The sequence below is a fragment of the Entelurus aequoreus genome, linkage group LG18, assembly GCF_033978785.1.
Source record: "Entelurus aequoreus isolate RoL-2023_Sb linkage group LG18, RoL_Eaeq_v1.1, whole genome shotgun sequence".
Lineage (NCBI taxonomy): Eukaryota > Metazoa > Chordata > Actinopteri > Syngnathiformes > Syngnathidae > Entelurus > Entelurus aequoreus.
The window spans coordinates 7,544,370-7,558,913 of NC_084748.1; the positions used below are offsets into that span (position 1 = coordinate 7,544,370).

The 14,544-nt window shown below is 44.6% G+C and overlaps 1 protein-coding gene across 6 annotated transcripts in view; it reads left to right on the forward strand.

Annotated features, from left to right (window-relative positions):
- Positions 1–13,832, forward strand: part of cacna1ab (calcium channel, voltage-dependent, P/Q type, alpha 1A subunit, b) — a 302,834-nt gene extending 289,002 nt beyond the window's left edge. For all 6 annotated transcript variants that reach the window (XM_062026422.1, XM_062026423.1, XM_062026425.1 and 3 more), the window contains 3 exons: positions 7,685–7,880; positions 10,194–10,426; positions 10,689–13,832. In XM_062026422.1, coding sequence (XP_061882406.1) covers positions 7,685–7,880; positions 10,194–10,426; positions 10,689–11,414 — 1,155 coding nt within the window. In that variant the 3' untranslated portion in view covers positions 11,415–13,832. The remainder of the gene's footprint in view (positions 1–7,684; positions 7,881–10,193; positions 10,427–10,688) is intronic.
- The last annotated feature ends 712 nt before the right edge of the window (positions 13,833–14,544 follow it).

Sequence of the window (14,544 nt, forward strand, 5' to 3'; positions counted from 1 at the left end):
GTTAATTGTTTTTGCTGCAAAGCGAGGGAATTCCTTTTTAGAAATTGAAACTTGTATTTAAAAAATCGGTTCAGTAAGCAGTAAAACAATTTACATAAAAAAAGTTAATAAATAGGAATTTAATTTTTTTTTGTATACATATATTTATTTCTAATTTAAAATGTAAAATAAAATATTAAATTTTTTTTTTTTTTAAAGGTAATTATTGCAAAATAATACAAAATAAAACAATATTTTTTTTAAAAATCACAAAATATTACACAAATTAATATTTTAAGTAGTATATATGTAATAAATGATAAATAAAATAAAATATATATTTTAAAAAAAAATTTATCAATCTAAAATTATTAGAAATGCAATGAAAAGTACATTTAATAAAATATTTTAAAATATAACCTAATAAATTATATATATGACAGTACTGCATGTACTGTATGCCTAAAATTCCTTGTTGGGCTGTAGTCCATTGACACATTTTCATTTTGAGGCAAAAAGTTGGAGCAGCCCTGGTTTATACGCTGCCAAGTGTCGTCCTAGGTCACCTCAGATGTGTGTTGTTTATTTATATTTCCTACTCCAGATCATTTTACTTCAAATGTTCCATAGCAGTCTTCATATTGACGATACAAGAAACAAAATCCATTATTTTCTGTCTATCTGTGTTGGCCCTGCGCTGACCTGGCGACTTGTCCAGAGTGTACCGCCCCAATGCAGCTGGGATAGGCTCCAGCAACCCCGAGAGGGAAAAGCGGTAGAAAATGGATGGATGGAAGTACAAATAAATGAATAAAATACGTTTTGTCCCATTATTTTAACCCCCTAGACCAGTGGTTCTCGAACTTTTTTCCACCAAGTACCACCCCAAAAAACACTCCAAGTGGCCAACGGTAAAATACAGTAGCATAGTAGTCCTACAAATTAGTTAAAAACAGTGCAGAGGTTTTATTTAACAAGTGTACTTAATATTTACTGTAAAAAAACAGAAAAGCCAGAAATGTACCGTAAAATCATCAGCGCTACCAGTTTTCCATTTACAGTAAAACAGGGAATGCAGATTTAACGGTTAAAAAAAACAAAAACGGCTAAGTCTTCAGAATTTTGCGTGAAAATAACAGTGGTACTGTTTTTTTACTTTATAGTATCGTAAAAAAAATGTATGATTTTATTCACTTTTTCGTTATTTCGTATACTTTTTAAAGTATTTATAATTGAGTTGCGTAAGAATTGTGCTGTAAAATAAACTAAATTAACCCCCATTAAAAAAAAATGCATGATTTTATTCGCTATGATTTTAATCGCTTTCTCCTTATTTTATATATTTTCTAAAAGCATTTTGAATTGTCTTGCGTAAGAATTGTGCTGTAAAATCAACTAAATTAACCCCCATTAAAATATTTGAAATGATTTTATTCGCTTTCCCCTTATTTTATATATTTCTTAAAAGCCTTTTGAATTGTGTTGCGCAACATTTGCGCTGTAAAATAAATTAAATTAACCTCCATTAAAAGAAATTCAATAATTTTATTCACTTTCTCAATATTTTATATATTTTTTAAAAGCATTTTGAAATGTCTTGCGTAAAAATTGTGCTGTAAAATCAACTAAATTAACCCCCATTAAAATATTTTAAATGATTTTATTCGCTTTCCCCTTATTTTATATATTTTTAAAAAGCCTTTTGAAATGTGTTGCGCAGCAATTGTGCTGTAAAATAAATTAAATGAGCCTCCATTAAAAAATGTTTTATAATTTTATTCGCTCTCTCAATATTTTATATATTTTTTTAACGCATTTTGAAATATCTTGCGTAAGAATTGTGCTGTAAAATCAACTAAATTAACCCCCATTAAAATATTTTAAATGATTTTATTCACTTTCCCCTTATTTTAAATAGTTTTAAAAGTATTTATAATTGTGTTGCGTAAGAATTGTGCTGTAAAATAAACTAAATTAACCCCCATTTTTTTTTAAAAAATATGATTTTATTCGATTTCTCCTTATTTTACAATATTTTTCAAAAGCATTTTGAATTGTCTTGTGTAAGAATTGTGCTGTAAAATAAACTAAATTAACCCCCATTAAAATATTTTAAATGATTTTATTCTCTTTCCCCTTGTTTTATATATTTTTTAAAAACCTTTTGAATTGTGTTGCGCAACAACTGTGCTGTAAAATAAATTAAATTAACCTCCATTAAAAAAATGTAAATAATTGTATTCGCTTTCTCAATATTTTATGTATTTTTTTAAAGCATTTTTAAATGTCTTGCGTAAGAATTGTGCTGTAAAATCAACTAAATTAACCTCCATTAAAATATTTTAAATGATTTTATTCGCTTTCCCCTTATTTTATTTTTTTTTTAAAGACTTTTGAATTTTGTTGCGCAACAATTGTGCTGTAAAATAAATTAAATGAACCTCCATTAAAAAAAAATTCATAATTTTATTCGCTTTCTCAATATTTTATATATTTTTTAAAAGCATTTTGAAATGTCTTGCGTAAGAATTGTGTCGTAAAATCAACTAAATGAACCCCCATTAAAATATTTTAAATTATTTTATTTGCGTTCCCCTTATTTTATGTATATTTTTAAAAGCCTTTTGAATTGTCTAAAATGTAATTGTCTAGCACTTTATTTGTAGATCAAATGTAGTAATAATATTAATCCAGCAGATAGCGACATTTTTAAACACCAATACAGTATCAGTGCCGTTTCAATACAGGTAGTGTGTGTGCCACACACTCACTGAGGCGTCATTTACCCATCACTACTACGCAGTAATACACACGGTTGTTAAACAGCCAATAACCAAGTGCTTCTCATTTGCTTTTTTCCACGCTTTCATATTTCCTGGTTGAGCCTGGTGTTTAATTGGAGCAGTGCTGCCACCTAGCTGGAGGCTTGTGTATCGTTCAAAAATTGAAAAAGACGCTAAAACCGGACACTCCTTGGCTCTTGTATGTGTGCATATCTGTGTCGTGGTCGTCCATGGGTGCATGTTTTGTCCATACGCCTGGAAGTCGCTCTCTTCGGCGTCACGGGACAGAGTCAAAAACATCCCGGGTGTCTTTGAAGAAGGGGAAAGGGATTATTTTAGCCCATCTTTCGCTGCGATGGTTTCACTGGGACCTTGCCTCGCTCAATGCAGTGGGAGCTGAATTGTAGATAAGGATTGTTTTGGTTACGGTGAGAAAACACATTCCAATGGTTTATCTGCCGTGGTTGTTCGTTCTGGCTCTTAAATTGATCAGAGCGGTGGTCTTCTCCGAGATGTTATCCAATTTGCGATTCAATTCAGAAATCGCCAAAGTCTGAGTGCCCACAGGCCTGCCCCGGCCTCCGGGCTCCTTGAACAGCTGCCATCGTCTTCCGAATTTGTCCATAGACCAGAGCAATGCTAGATCCAATCTGCAGTTGACCTGTTACCACAGTTCCAAATAGATATTTCCCAGGACTTTGGTAAGGCCATTCTAAAACCTTCATTCTAGCCTGATTTAGCCATTCCTTTACCACTTAACACCCAACTGTGCCCAAGACCCAACCTCCGGGCTGATGATTTTAGGTTGTCCTGAAGAATTTGGAGGTAATCCTCCTTTTTCATTGTCCCATTTACTCTCTGTAAAGCACCAGTTCCATTGGCAGCGAAACAGGCCCAGAGCATAGTACTACCACCACCATGCTTGACGGTAGGCATGGTGTTCCTGGGATTAAAGGCCTCACCTTTTCTCCTCCAAACATATTGCTGGCTATTGTAGCCATACAATACAATTGTTTCATCTGACATCACATGGACAAAGATAAGACCTTCTGGAGGAAAGTTCTGTGGTCAGATGAAACAAAAATTTAGTTATTTGGCCACAATACCCAGCAATATGTTTGGAGGAGAAAAGGTGAGGCCTTTAATTCCAGGGACACCATAACTACCGTCAAGCATGGTGGTGGTAGTATTATGCTCTGGGCCTGTTTTGCTGCCAATGGAACTGGTGCTTTACAGAGAGTAAATGGGACAATGCAAAAGGAGTTTTACCTCCAAATTCCTCAGGACAACCTAAAATCATCACCCCGGAGGTTGGGTCTTGGGCACAGTTGGGTGTTCCAACAGGACAATGACCCCAAACACACGTCAAAAGTGGTCAAGGAATGGCTAAATCCGGCTAGAATTAAAGGCCTACTGGAAGCCACTACTACCGACCACGCAGTCTGATAGTTTATATATCAATGATGAAATCTTAACATTGCAACACATGCCAATACGGCCGGGTTAGATTAGTAAAGTGCAATTTTAAATTTCCCGCAAAATATCCTGCTGAAAACGTCTCGGTATGATGACGTTTGCGCGTGACGTCACGGATTGTAGCGGACATTTTGGGACACCATTGTGGCCAGCTATTAAAGGCCTACTGAAAGCCACTACTACCGACCACGCAGTCTGATAGTTTATATATCAATGATGAAATCTTAACATTATAACACATGCCAATACGGCCGGGTTAATTTATAAAGTGACATTTTAAATTTGCCGCTAAACTTCCGGTTCGAAACGCCTCTGAGGATGACGTATGCGCGTGACGTAGACCGGGGAACACGGGTATGCCTTCCACATTGAAGCCAATACGAAAAAGCTCTGTTTTCATTTCATAATTCCACGGTATTCTGGACATCTGTGTTCGTGAATCTGTTTCAATCATGTTCATTGCATTATGGAGAAGGAAGCTGAGCAAGCAAAGAAGAAAGTTGTCGGTGCGAAATGGACGTATTTTTCGAACGTAGTCAGCAACAACAGTACACAGCCGGCGCTTCTTTGTTTACATTCCCGAAAGATGCAGTCAAGATGGAAGAACTCGGATAACAGAGACTCTAACCAGGAGGACTTTTGACTTCGATACACAGACGCCTGTAGAGAACTGGGACAACACAGACTCTTACCAGGATTACTTTGATTTGGATGACAAAGACGCAGACGTGCTACTGTGAGTATGCAGCTTTGGCTTCTAAACATTTGATCGCTTGACCGTATGTGCGCAACTTTTTTTTGCGTATGTACGTAACGTAACTTTTTAAAAATATATAAGCTTTATGAACCTTGGGTTAGGTGAACGGTCTTTTGGGCTGAGTGATTGTGTGTGTTGATCAGGTGTTTGAATTGTATTGGCGTGTTCTATGGAGCTAGGAGCTAGCAGAGGAGCTAGGAGCTAGCGTAACAAACACGCAGGTGTTTTTATGCAGGATTAATTTGTGGCATGTTAAATATAAGCCTGGTTGTGTTGTGGCTAATAGAGTATATATATGTCTTGCGTTTATTTACTGTTGTAGTCATTCCCAGCTGAATATCAGGTCACCCCCGGCTCTCACAGCATCTTCCCTATCTGAATAGCTTCAACTCCCCACTAGTCCTTCACTTGCACTTTACTCATCCACAAATCTTTCATCCTCGCTCAAATTAATGGGGAAATTGTCGCTTTCTCGGTCCGAATCTCTCTCACTTCATGCGGCCATCATTGTAAACAATAGGGAACTTTGCGTATATGTTCAACTGACTACGTCACGCTACTTCCGGTAGGGGCAAGCCTTTTTTTTTATCAGATACCAAAAGTTGCAATCTTTATCGTCGTTGTTCTATACTAAATCCTTTCAGCAAAAATATGGCAATATCGCGAAATGATCAAGTATGACACATAGAATAGATCTGCTATCCCCGTTTAAATAAAAAAAATTCATTTCAGTAGGCTTTTAAGTCGTCTGTTTTCATCGCAAAATTCCACAGTATTCTGGACATCTGTGTTGGTGAATCTTTTGCAATTTGTTTAATGAAGACAGCAAAGAAGAAAGCTGTAGGTGGGAAGCGGTGTATTAGCGGCCGGCTGCAGCAACACAACCACGTAGCCGGTGTTTCATTGTTTACATTCCCGAAATATGACAGTCAAGCTTTACCATTGGCCTGTGGAGAACTGGGACAACAGAGACTCTTACCAGGAGGACTTTGAGTTGGATACGCATGCTTGTGGAGAACTGGGACAACAGAGACTCTTACCAGGAGGACTTTGAGTTGGATACGCATGCTTGTGGAGAACTGGGACAACAGAGACTCTTACCAGGAGGACTTTGAGTTGGATACGCGCTACCGTGAGAACGCAGCTGCGGCTTCCAAACATTTGATCGCTTGCCCCTACGTGCGTGCCGCTATGTGCATGTCACGTACGTAACTTTGTGGAAATATATGTGCTGTATGAACTTTGCGGAGGTGAACGGTACTTTGGGCTGTGGGATTGAGTGTGTTGTGCGGGTGTATTGGCGGGTTATATGGACGGGAGGGGGGAGGTGTTTGTTATGCGGGATTAATTTGTGGCATATTAAATATAAGCCTGGTTGTGTTGTGGCTAATAGAGTATATATATGTCTTGTGTTTATTTACTGTTGTAGTCATTCCCAGCTGAATATCAGGTCCCACCCGCCTCTCACAGCATCTTCCCTATCTGAATCGCTTCCACTGCCCTCTAGTCCTTCACTTTCCCTTTCCTCATCCACAAATCTTTCATCCTCGCTCAAATTAATGGTGTAATCGTCTGCTTTCTCGGTCCGAATCGCTCTCGCTGCTGGTGGCCATGTTTGTAAACAATGTGCAGATGTGAGGAGCTCCACAACCTGTGACGTCACGCTACTTCCGGTACAGGCGAGGCTTTTTTATCAGCGACCAAAAGTTGCAAAGTTTATCGTCGATGTTCTCTACTAAATCCTTTCAGCAAAAATATGGCAATATCGCAAAATGATCAAGTATGACACACAGAATGGACCTGCTATCCCCGTTTAAATAAGAAAATCTCATTTGAGTCATAATTTTTGCGCTTAAGAAACTTCTCTATGACTTTAGCTCCGGACTTGGTCTGTTTGTTTGAGATGAGCTGAGAAATAGATCGTTTTTTGGCGGGCCTCTAAGGGGGCTCTCGCAGCCCAACAATGGGAAGAAACACTGATTCGATGAGCAAATGACATACCTATTTGCAAAACTCAATTTGACCACCTGTGTGACACTACTGCAGTGAGCCCCACCCATCTGCTGCGCCGCGCTCTTCAAATCAAGCGCCTCCGCTTGCATTATATCACCCTTCTGTCATCTGTCTCCCGTCTCCTTGGTCTTCCGTGTCCTACCGACGTACCCTTTTGTCTGTTTGCTTGCCGCGAGGTGCGGTGACTGCTGTTGCTCCTGAATGCGTTGTTGCCTGTTGCATCATGGTGGAGCGGCTCAGGAGGGACAAACGCCGGGTTTAGCGCAAGCGGCATGTCACGAGCGGCGCATGGGGAGGTGAAGTCTCGCTGGTGCGGATCATCGGGAAGGAGGAGTCTGAAGAGTTTTACAACCAAAATGGGGACCCGAATCCAAGACTGACCCCTTGCAAACACGTGCCCCTGGCTCCCGTGCATGTCGAGGCATGGTCTCCTTCACGCCTGGTCTCCTCTCCCTTCGTCCCATCCCGACTTGTGTCTGCCAAAGATGCATGGTTCTGTCCGCCGTCGGGTCCTGCTGCCGGCTAACTTGGACTGTGTGGAACGCGCCGGATGGGTGCGCAAGTCCGCCGCGAGCGTAGAACGCCAGGACGTGCCGGTCGCCCATCTGGTTCACAGAGAAGACCGTGGGTCACGCTAACTGCCCCGGGGGGTTCTATTCTTTGTTTTTTCTTCCAGACCATCACTGACACCAGCCCCATGCGGCGCTCCACCTCCAGCCTGGTCCACGGGCGCACGGGCCGGGGCGTGAGGCTGGATGACTACTCTCTGGAGAGGGTGGTGCCCGAAGAAGGGCGGCACGGTCGCAGGCACAGGGACCGGAGTCACCGGACGTCCCAGCGTTCGCTGACGAGATACACCGACGCCGACACGGGTGAGTCGCTCGAAAGACATCGAGTTCCAGACACACGTTAATACCACCTTTGCGCCAAGCGGTCCAGTTTACTGCGGTCCACTTTGGTTCCGGTTCCACACATTAAACAAACAATAAGCTGTAAAACAAGGTCTGTAGATTTTCCACTTTCCATTTTCCACTCACAGTGATGTACTGTAAAAAACAAATTCTGGCGACTGCTGAGATAGGCTCCAGCACCCCCCACGACCCCAAAAGGGACAAGCGGTAGAAAATGGACGGATGGATGAATGAGCTGCCAGTTTTTATACTGTAATTTTATCCAATTTTGAAGTCGTACACCTCAGTCATATAACTTTGCATTTGAAATATACCGGCTGTTAGCATTCTAACATTAGCGTGCTTACTTTTTTAGCCAATCTAACAGGTGTACACTTCAGAGTCGTATAACTTGGTACTTGAAATATGCTAGCTGTTAGCATTATAACATTAGCATGCTAAGGTTTTTAGTCAATTTGACAGCCGTACACATCAGAGTCATATAACTTGGTACTGGAAATATGGTAGTTGTTAGCATGCTAACGTTTTTAGCCAATCTAACAGCTGTGCACCTCAGAGTCGTATAAGTTGGTACCTGAAATATGCTAGCTGTTAGCATGCTAACATTAGCGTGCTTACTTTTTTAGCCAATCTAACAGGTGTACACTTCAGAGTCGTATAACTTGGTACTTGAAATATGCTAGCTGTTAGCATTATAACATTAGCATGTTAAGGTTTTTAGTCAATTTAACAGCCGTACACATCAGAGTCATATAACTTGGTACTGGAAATATGCTAGCTGTTAGCATGCTAACGTTTTTAGCCAATCTAACAGCTGTGCACCTCAGAGTCGTATAACTTGGCACTTGAACTATACCAGCTGTTAGCATGCTAACGTTTTTAGTCAATCTAACAGCTGTACACATCAGAGTCGTATAAGTTGGTACCTGAAATATGCTAGCTGTTAGCATGCTAACATTAGCATGCTTAGTTTTTTTTGGCCAATTTCACAGCTGAACTCCTCAGTCATTTAACTTGGCACTTGAAATATGCTAGCTGTTAGCATGCTAACGTTTTTAGTCAATCTAACAGCTGTACACATCAGAGTCGTATAAGTTGGTACCTGAAATATGCTAACTGTTAGCATGCTAACATTAGCATGCTTACTTTTTTAGCCAATCTAACAGGTGTACACTTCAGAGTCGTATAACTTGGTACTTGAAATATGCTAGCTGTTAGCATTATAACATTAGCATGTTAAGGTTTTTAGTCAATTTAACAGCCGTACACATCAGAGTCATATAACTTGGTACTGGAAATATGCTAGCTGTTAGCATGCTAACGTTTTTAGCCAATCTAACAGCTGTGCACCTCAGAGTCGTATAAGTTGGTACCTGAAATATGTTAGCTGTTAGCATGCTAACATTAGCATGCTTAGTTTTTTTTGCCCAATTTCACAGCTGAACTCCTCAGAGTCATTTAACTTGGCACTTGAAATATGCTAGCTGTTAGCATTCTAACATTAGCATGCTAAAGTTTTTTGTCAATTTAACAGCTGTACATATCAGTCGTATAACTTGGTACTTGAAATATGTTAGCTGTTAGCATGCTAACATTAGCATGCTTAGGTTTTTTTGCCAATTTCACAGCCGAACTCCTCAGAGTCATTTAACTTGGTACTTGAAATATGCTAGCTGTTAGCATGCTAACATTAGCATGCTAACGTTTTTTAGCCAATTTAACAGCCGTACACCTCAGAGTCGTATAATTTGGTAGTTGACCCATGCTAACTGTTAGCCTGCTGGTCAGATCTAGTCTCGGACGTTGATCGGTCAGATCTAGTCTAACCCATCTAGGTTGTGAGCATGAAGTGATGCAGCATACTTAGATGAGAGGCCAAACGTCTTCTAGGACAAACCAAACAGTCCAGTTGCGATCGATCGAATGCCCTGGGAACACAAGTGTCAAAATGAAGGACCCAGGGGCAGGTCTTGCCCACCACATCACATATATATATAGACAACAAAGTTGATTTTCTTAGTTTTGAGGAGCACTTTGGACCAATCACAGATACAAATAATATATTTGAGAGAAGTCTTCAGGAACTCAGTTTACGTATCAGAAGAAAGGAACAAGACGTGTTAATCAATCAGGGGCCCCAGGATTCAGCCCTGAGGCACATGATTGGTCGTGATGATTGGTATGAAGGGAACCGACTCCGAAACACGTCACAGGACTATATGTAGACTTTCCTCAGGGATCTAACTGCTGTGTTTCCACAACCAAAAAAAACAGGCTTAGGCACAGACCTCAGCACCACCACACAATCGGGCGACTTGCCCCCCAAGGAGCGGGAGCGGGACCGCGGCAGGACCAAGGACCGCCGTCACCACCACCACCATCACCATCACCACGGCTCCATGGACAAGGAACGCTATGAGCGCCACGACTACGCCCACAGACACTCCCAGGACCGTCACTGGTCCCGCTCACCCAGCGAGGGTCCGGAAGGACGGGGGCACAGACAGGTGGGCCGCAGTTAGAACAGGATTTCCATCGATCCACTCAACCTTTCCTGTTGTGTCAGTCAATTGCAAATCTAGAACAGCACATTTCAACTTTTTGTGTTATGCTTTTTCTTGGGTTTGACTTATTTGCCTCATCAATGGCTTCCACCCACATATCAACCGACTTTCCTTTGGTCTTCATCTAATTTGTCGCCCTTCCACTACTAGTTCTGGTCTGTCCTCGTTGCGTGTTTTGATTTTCCTTGTTTACATTTTGCTGTAGGGCAGTAGTTCGGTGAGCGGCAGCCCAGTCCCCTCCACCTCTGGGACCAGCACTCCACGGAGAGGTCGTCGCCAGCTTCCCCCGACCCCCGCCGTCCCCCGTCCGCATGTTACCTACTCCCCGGCGGTCCGCAAGCCCGGCTACGGTCCCCCCGGGCTCGGCCGCTTGCGCTCGCCTTCGCCGCGACACTTCTCCCCTCCGGACCTGGACAGGGGCTACCACCACAGACCGCCGTCTCGACAGGTCTCTCCCCATCACGGGGGCTCGTCGTCCAGGCACGGATCGCCGCGCTCCTCCAGGCACCAGTCGCCACGCTCGCCCATCCACGGTTCGCCGAGGTCGCCGCACCGGGGCCGCTGGAGCGGACCTCCCCTGGGGGACAGTATGGAGGGGGACGGGCCCTTCTACGAGCGTGACTACGAGTACGAGCGGCACCACGAGCCGCCTGCCTATGAGCAAAGCCTTTCGCATGGCAACCCCCACCCGCATGCGGGCAACCCGCACCCTCGCTCACCCAGGACTGCCCGCCACGGGCCCCCTCCGCCTCCACACCCGCACCCCCGCCGGGTGCCCAACGGCTACCGCTCGTCCTCGCCTTCTCCACATCGACGAGGGCCTCCCGGGGGGCCTCACCCCCACCCGCACCATCGCCCCCCTCACGCCCGGGGGCCCCGCAAGGGCCTGCATGAACCTTACAGCGAGACAGACGAGGACGACTGGTGCTAGCGAGGAGGAGTACCGCGGACCCACCGGAGTTGAACAAAGCAAACGTTGGGGGCGGGGCCAAAAGGGGGGAGGGGCGGACATCCTCCCTGAGCCTTCAACTTCTCGAACTCTTAAAGGAGAAGACGAGGGGCCGCCCAGCTAACAAAACTTTGCTTTCCACAAACGAGACTGCAGGCGAAAGTCTAAAGCATGTCAACTTTTATTTGTTTATTTATTTATTTTCAAAAAAGATTCCTGGTCGCAGTTTGAGGCCTGAACTCTGATTGGCTGAAATCGACTGTAGTCAGTTCTTGCTGCTTCCACTTTGAGCAATTTTAAAAGACCAACTGATGACCCCCCGCCCTTTGAACCCTTACAAGCCAAGCTTTGCCTCATTAGAACTTCATCACCGAAGAACAAAACTTTATAAACAATGCAGAGGAAAAATAAAAAAAGGGAGAACAACCACTTTTATCTTCAACCTTTTCCTTTCCCAACGACAGAACCAGGAAGCTCCGCCTATTCTGCAAAAACCGGCCAATCCCAGCGCTGGCTGATACTTGATGAGTTTTATCATCTCTTGTTTACTGTTACTCAGACTGCTATGACATCACTTCCTGCCCCGGCAGGTGAGGGGCGGGGGGGACGCTTGTTAAGCCCCGCCCGTCCGAACGGCGGCCCCCCCCCCCGGCGGGAAGTGACCTAACAAGGCCGGAAGGGGGCGGAGCGGAGGAGAAGTCGGGGGGTAAAAGGAACACACTCGACTTTTCGGACTGTCGCGTTCTCGGCGAAGACCTGCATGACGGACTCGACACACCTGGAGGGGGACGGGGCTTCAAGGGGGAACATTTAGGTTTACAAAAGAGGACTTTCTCTCAGCGGTCAGGGTGGGTGCTTTGGGGGGCGGGGCTAACAGGCTGATTGGAAAGGAAGATATTTAATATTGTCCACGACGCATTGATTGATTGTTGATCGATTGATTGATCTACTGTAGAATCGTTACGTTCATCTTGTTTACATTTCTCCACGCCCACGTTTACCGGGTTCCCGACGCCCTCAGATGAGCGCACTTCCCCTCTTTTTGTAGCGCCGTGGACCCCCCACCCCCTTCCTGGTAAGGAGCTGGCGCCCGCCCACCCTGCCGGACCCCCCCTCTTCTCAGGTGTGGCCCCCGGTTAGCGAGTCCCGTGAGGTCGTAGCAAAGCCGACGCCTCCTCTGCCAAAAAACAAAAAACAAAAAAACAAACAAACAAAAAAACCTTGTCAGTATTTCGTTTGACATCTTTGTTGTTTTTGTCCTCGTTTTTTGACGATTCGCCATGCTAGCTTGTTGAGTAGACGATAGATCACGTAGCCGTAGTTCTTGGTCGGTAGTTCTTTCGGTGCCGCTCTGGAACTTGCACTATTTTCTTCCCGGACCCCCGCCTGCGTTTTACCCCAGACCCCCCCCCCCAGCCCACCCATAGTCTTTTGACTCTATGCAGACCTCATGAGCGTACGTATGAGCCTCCGCACCGCCGTCGCGATGCTGTAAAACCCATGACTGACAGGCGAAGGTCGGCCCCCCCCTTTTTGCACACATGGCGCCTGCTGCGAGACCCCCTACCGCTCCCCCCGGCTCCCCCTGCTTCCCCCGGCTCCCCCTTTCCCTGCATTTGTTGTCGCCGCCCCAACCCCGTTACACACAAGTGTCGCGGCACTGAGAACGCTTTGTCGTTGTTTTGGAATGTCACGAACGGCCCCCCACCCCGGGCCCCCCCTCCACCCCCTCGACAGAGCCGCAGTGCCTTCTGTATCACATCAGTCATCCGGCCAAATTGGCCCCCGCCCTCCTTTCCTTCCTCTATTGGTCATGATGGACAACTCTACGCCTTAAAAGTCCAGTCCCGCCGGCTCCCTCGCCGGCACTGAGACGGGGGGGTTAGGGGGGGGAACGCTCCCTAAGGGGGGGGCGAAATTGAAGTCAGCTCGTCCAGCAGGAGGCGCTGCTGTCATGAGGGTTTACAGACGTGCTTGGCTAACTTCTCAGGTCCCTCTAGAGTCAGGTAGCCCGGCGGCGAAGACGTCAAGCGGGTCCGGGGTCCTACAGCGGGCGTCCCCCGTATCCCTCCCCTTCACCAACCTCACACCATCCCCCCCAACACGTGACCTGGCTTGACCGCCATGTTGTCCGGAATTGTAACCCCGCCCACACACTCCACGCCACATTCTGTTTTCTCGCGGGGACGCCGACGACAGCCCCCCCCCCCCCCCCCGACCCCCCAACCCCCTCAGCGCAGGCTGCGGAGTCACGCGCGGCTGGCGAGACACAGACATTAAGGGCTCTCTCTTTCCAAAACAAAACGAAAAAAAAAAAAAAATGTTGGTGTTATTGTACAGTCGTGCCGCCAAAAGTCGTGCTAATGTAGCGGAAGCCGCCGACGTGTGTGTTGCGGGGGAGGGGGGGGGAGGGGGGTGAGTGGTATCAAGGTGCTTACAGGTGAGGTAAAAGGGGGGGGGAGTGTTACCGACACACAATTTCCTGCAAAGGCACTGGGCCGCCTTCACTTCACGCCATGACGTCATTGTGTCAGGGGGCGGGGCCACTCACGCCACAGGGAGACATTCACTTGGTGTGTGCGCATGTGCGTGCATGTGTGTGTGTTTGACAACCTAACGTTATTTTATTATTATTATTATTATTTAACTATTAACTAACTATTATTTAACTAATTATTTAACGTTATTTAACTTGTTTTGACTCTCCCATAGAGGTGCTTCATACACAGGGAAGTGCAATTAAAGATACTACAGGAGTATTAATTAACCAAGCAGTATTATAAATCGTTATTTTACTACAATATTATTTGTAGATTTTTTTCTTTTTTATGTAATTTTTTTTTAAATTATTTAAACACTGTATTTTATTTTTTTTATTTTTTTTAAAAAAAGGCAGTAAAGACATACTGTTATTTAAAAGCAGTAAATAGGAACACATAAATAAATATCATTGTTTATCATGTTATGTCAATGAATTAATGCCAATGACTTAAGGGACAAGCGGTAGGAAAATGAATGGATGGATGGATGGATTTTAAAAAAGTTTGCGTGTGTGCGCGTGCCCATCGACATCCTCACCCGCCTCTCCCCCCGCCCACTTCCGGTGGGGGCC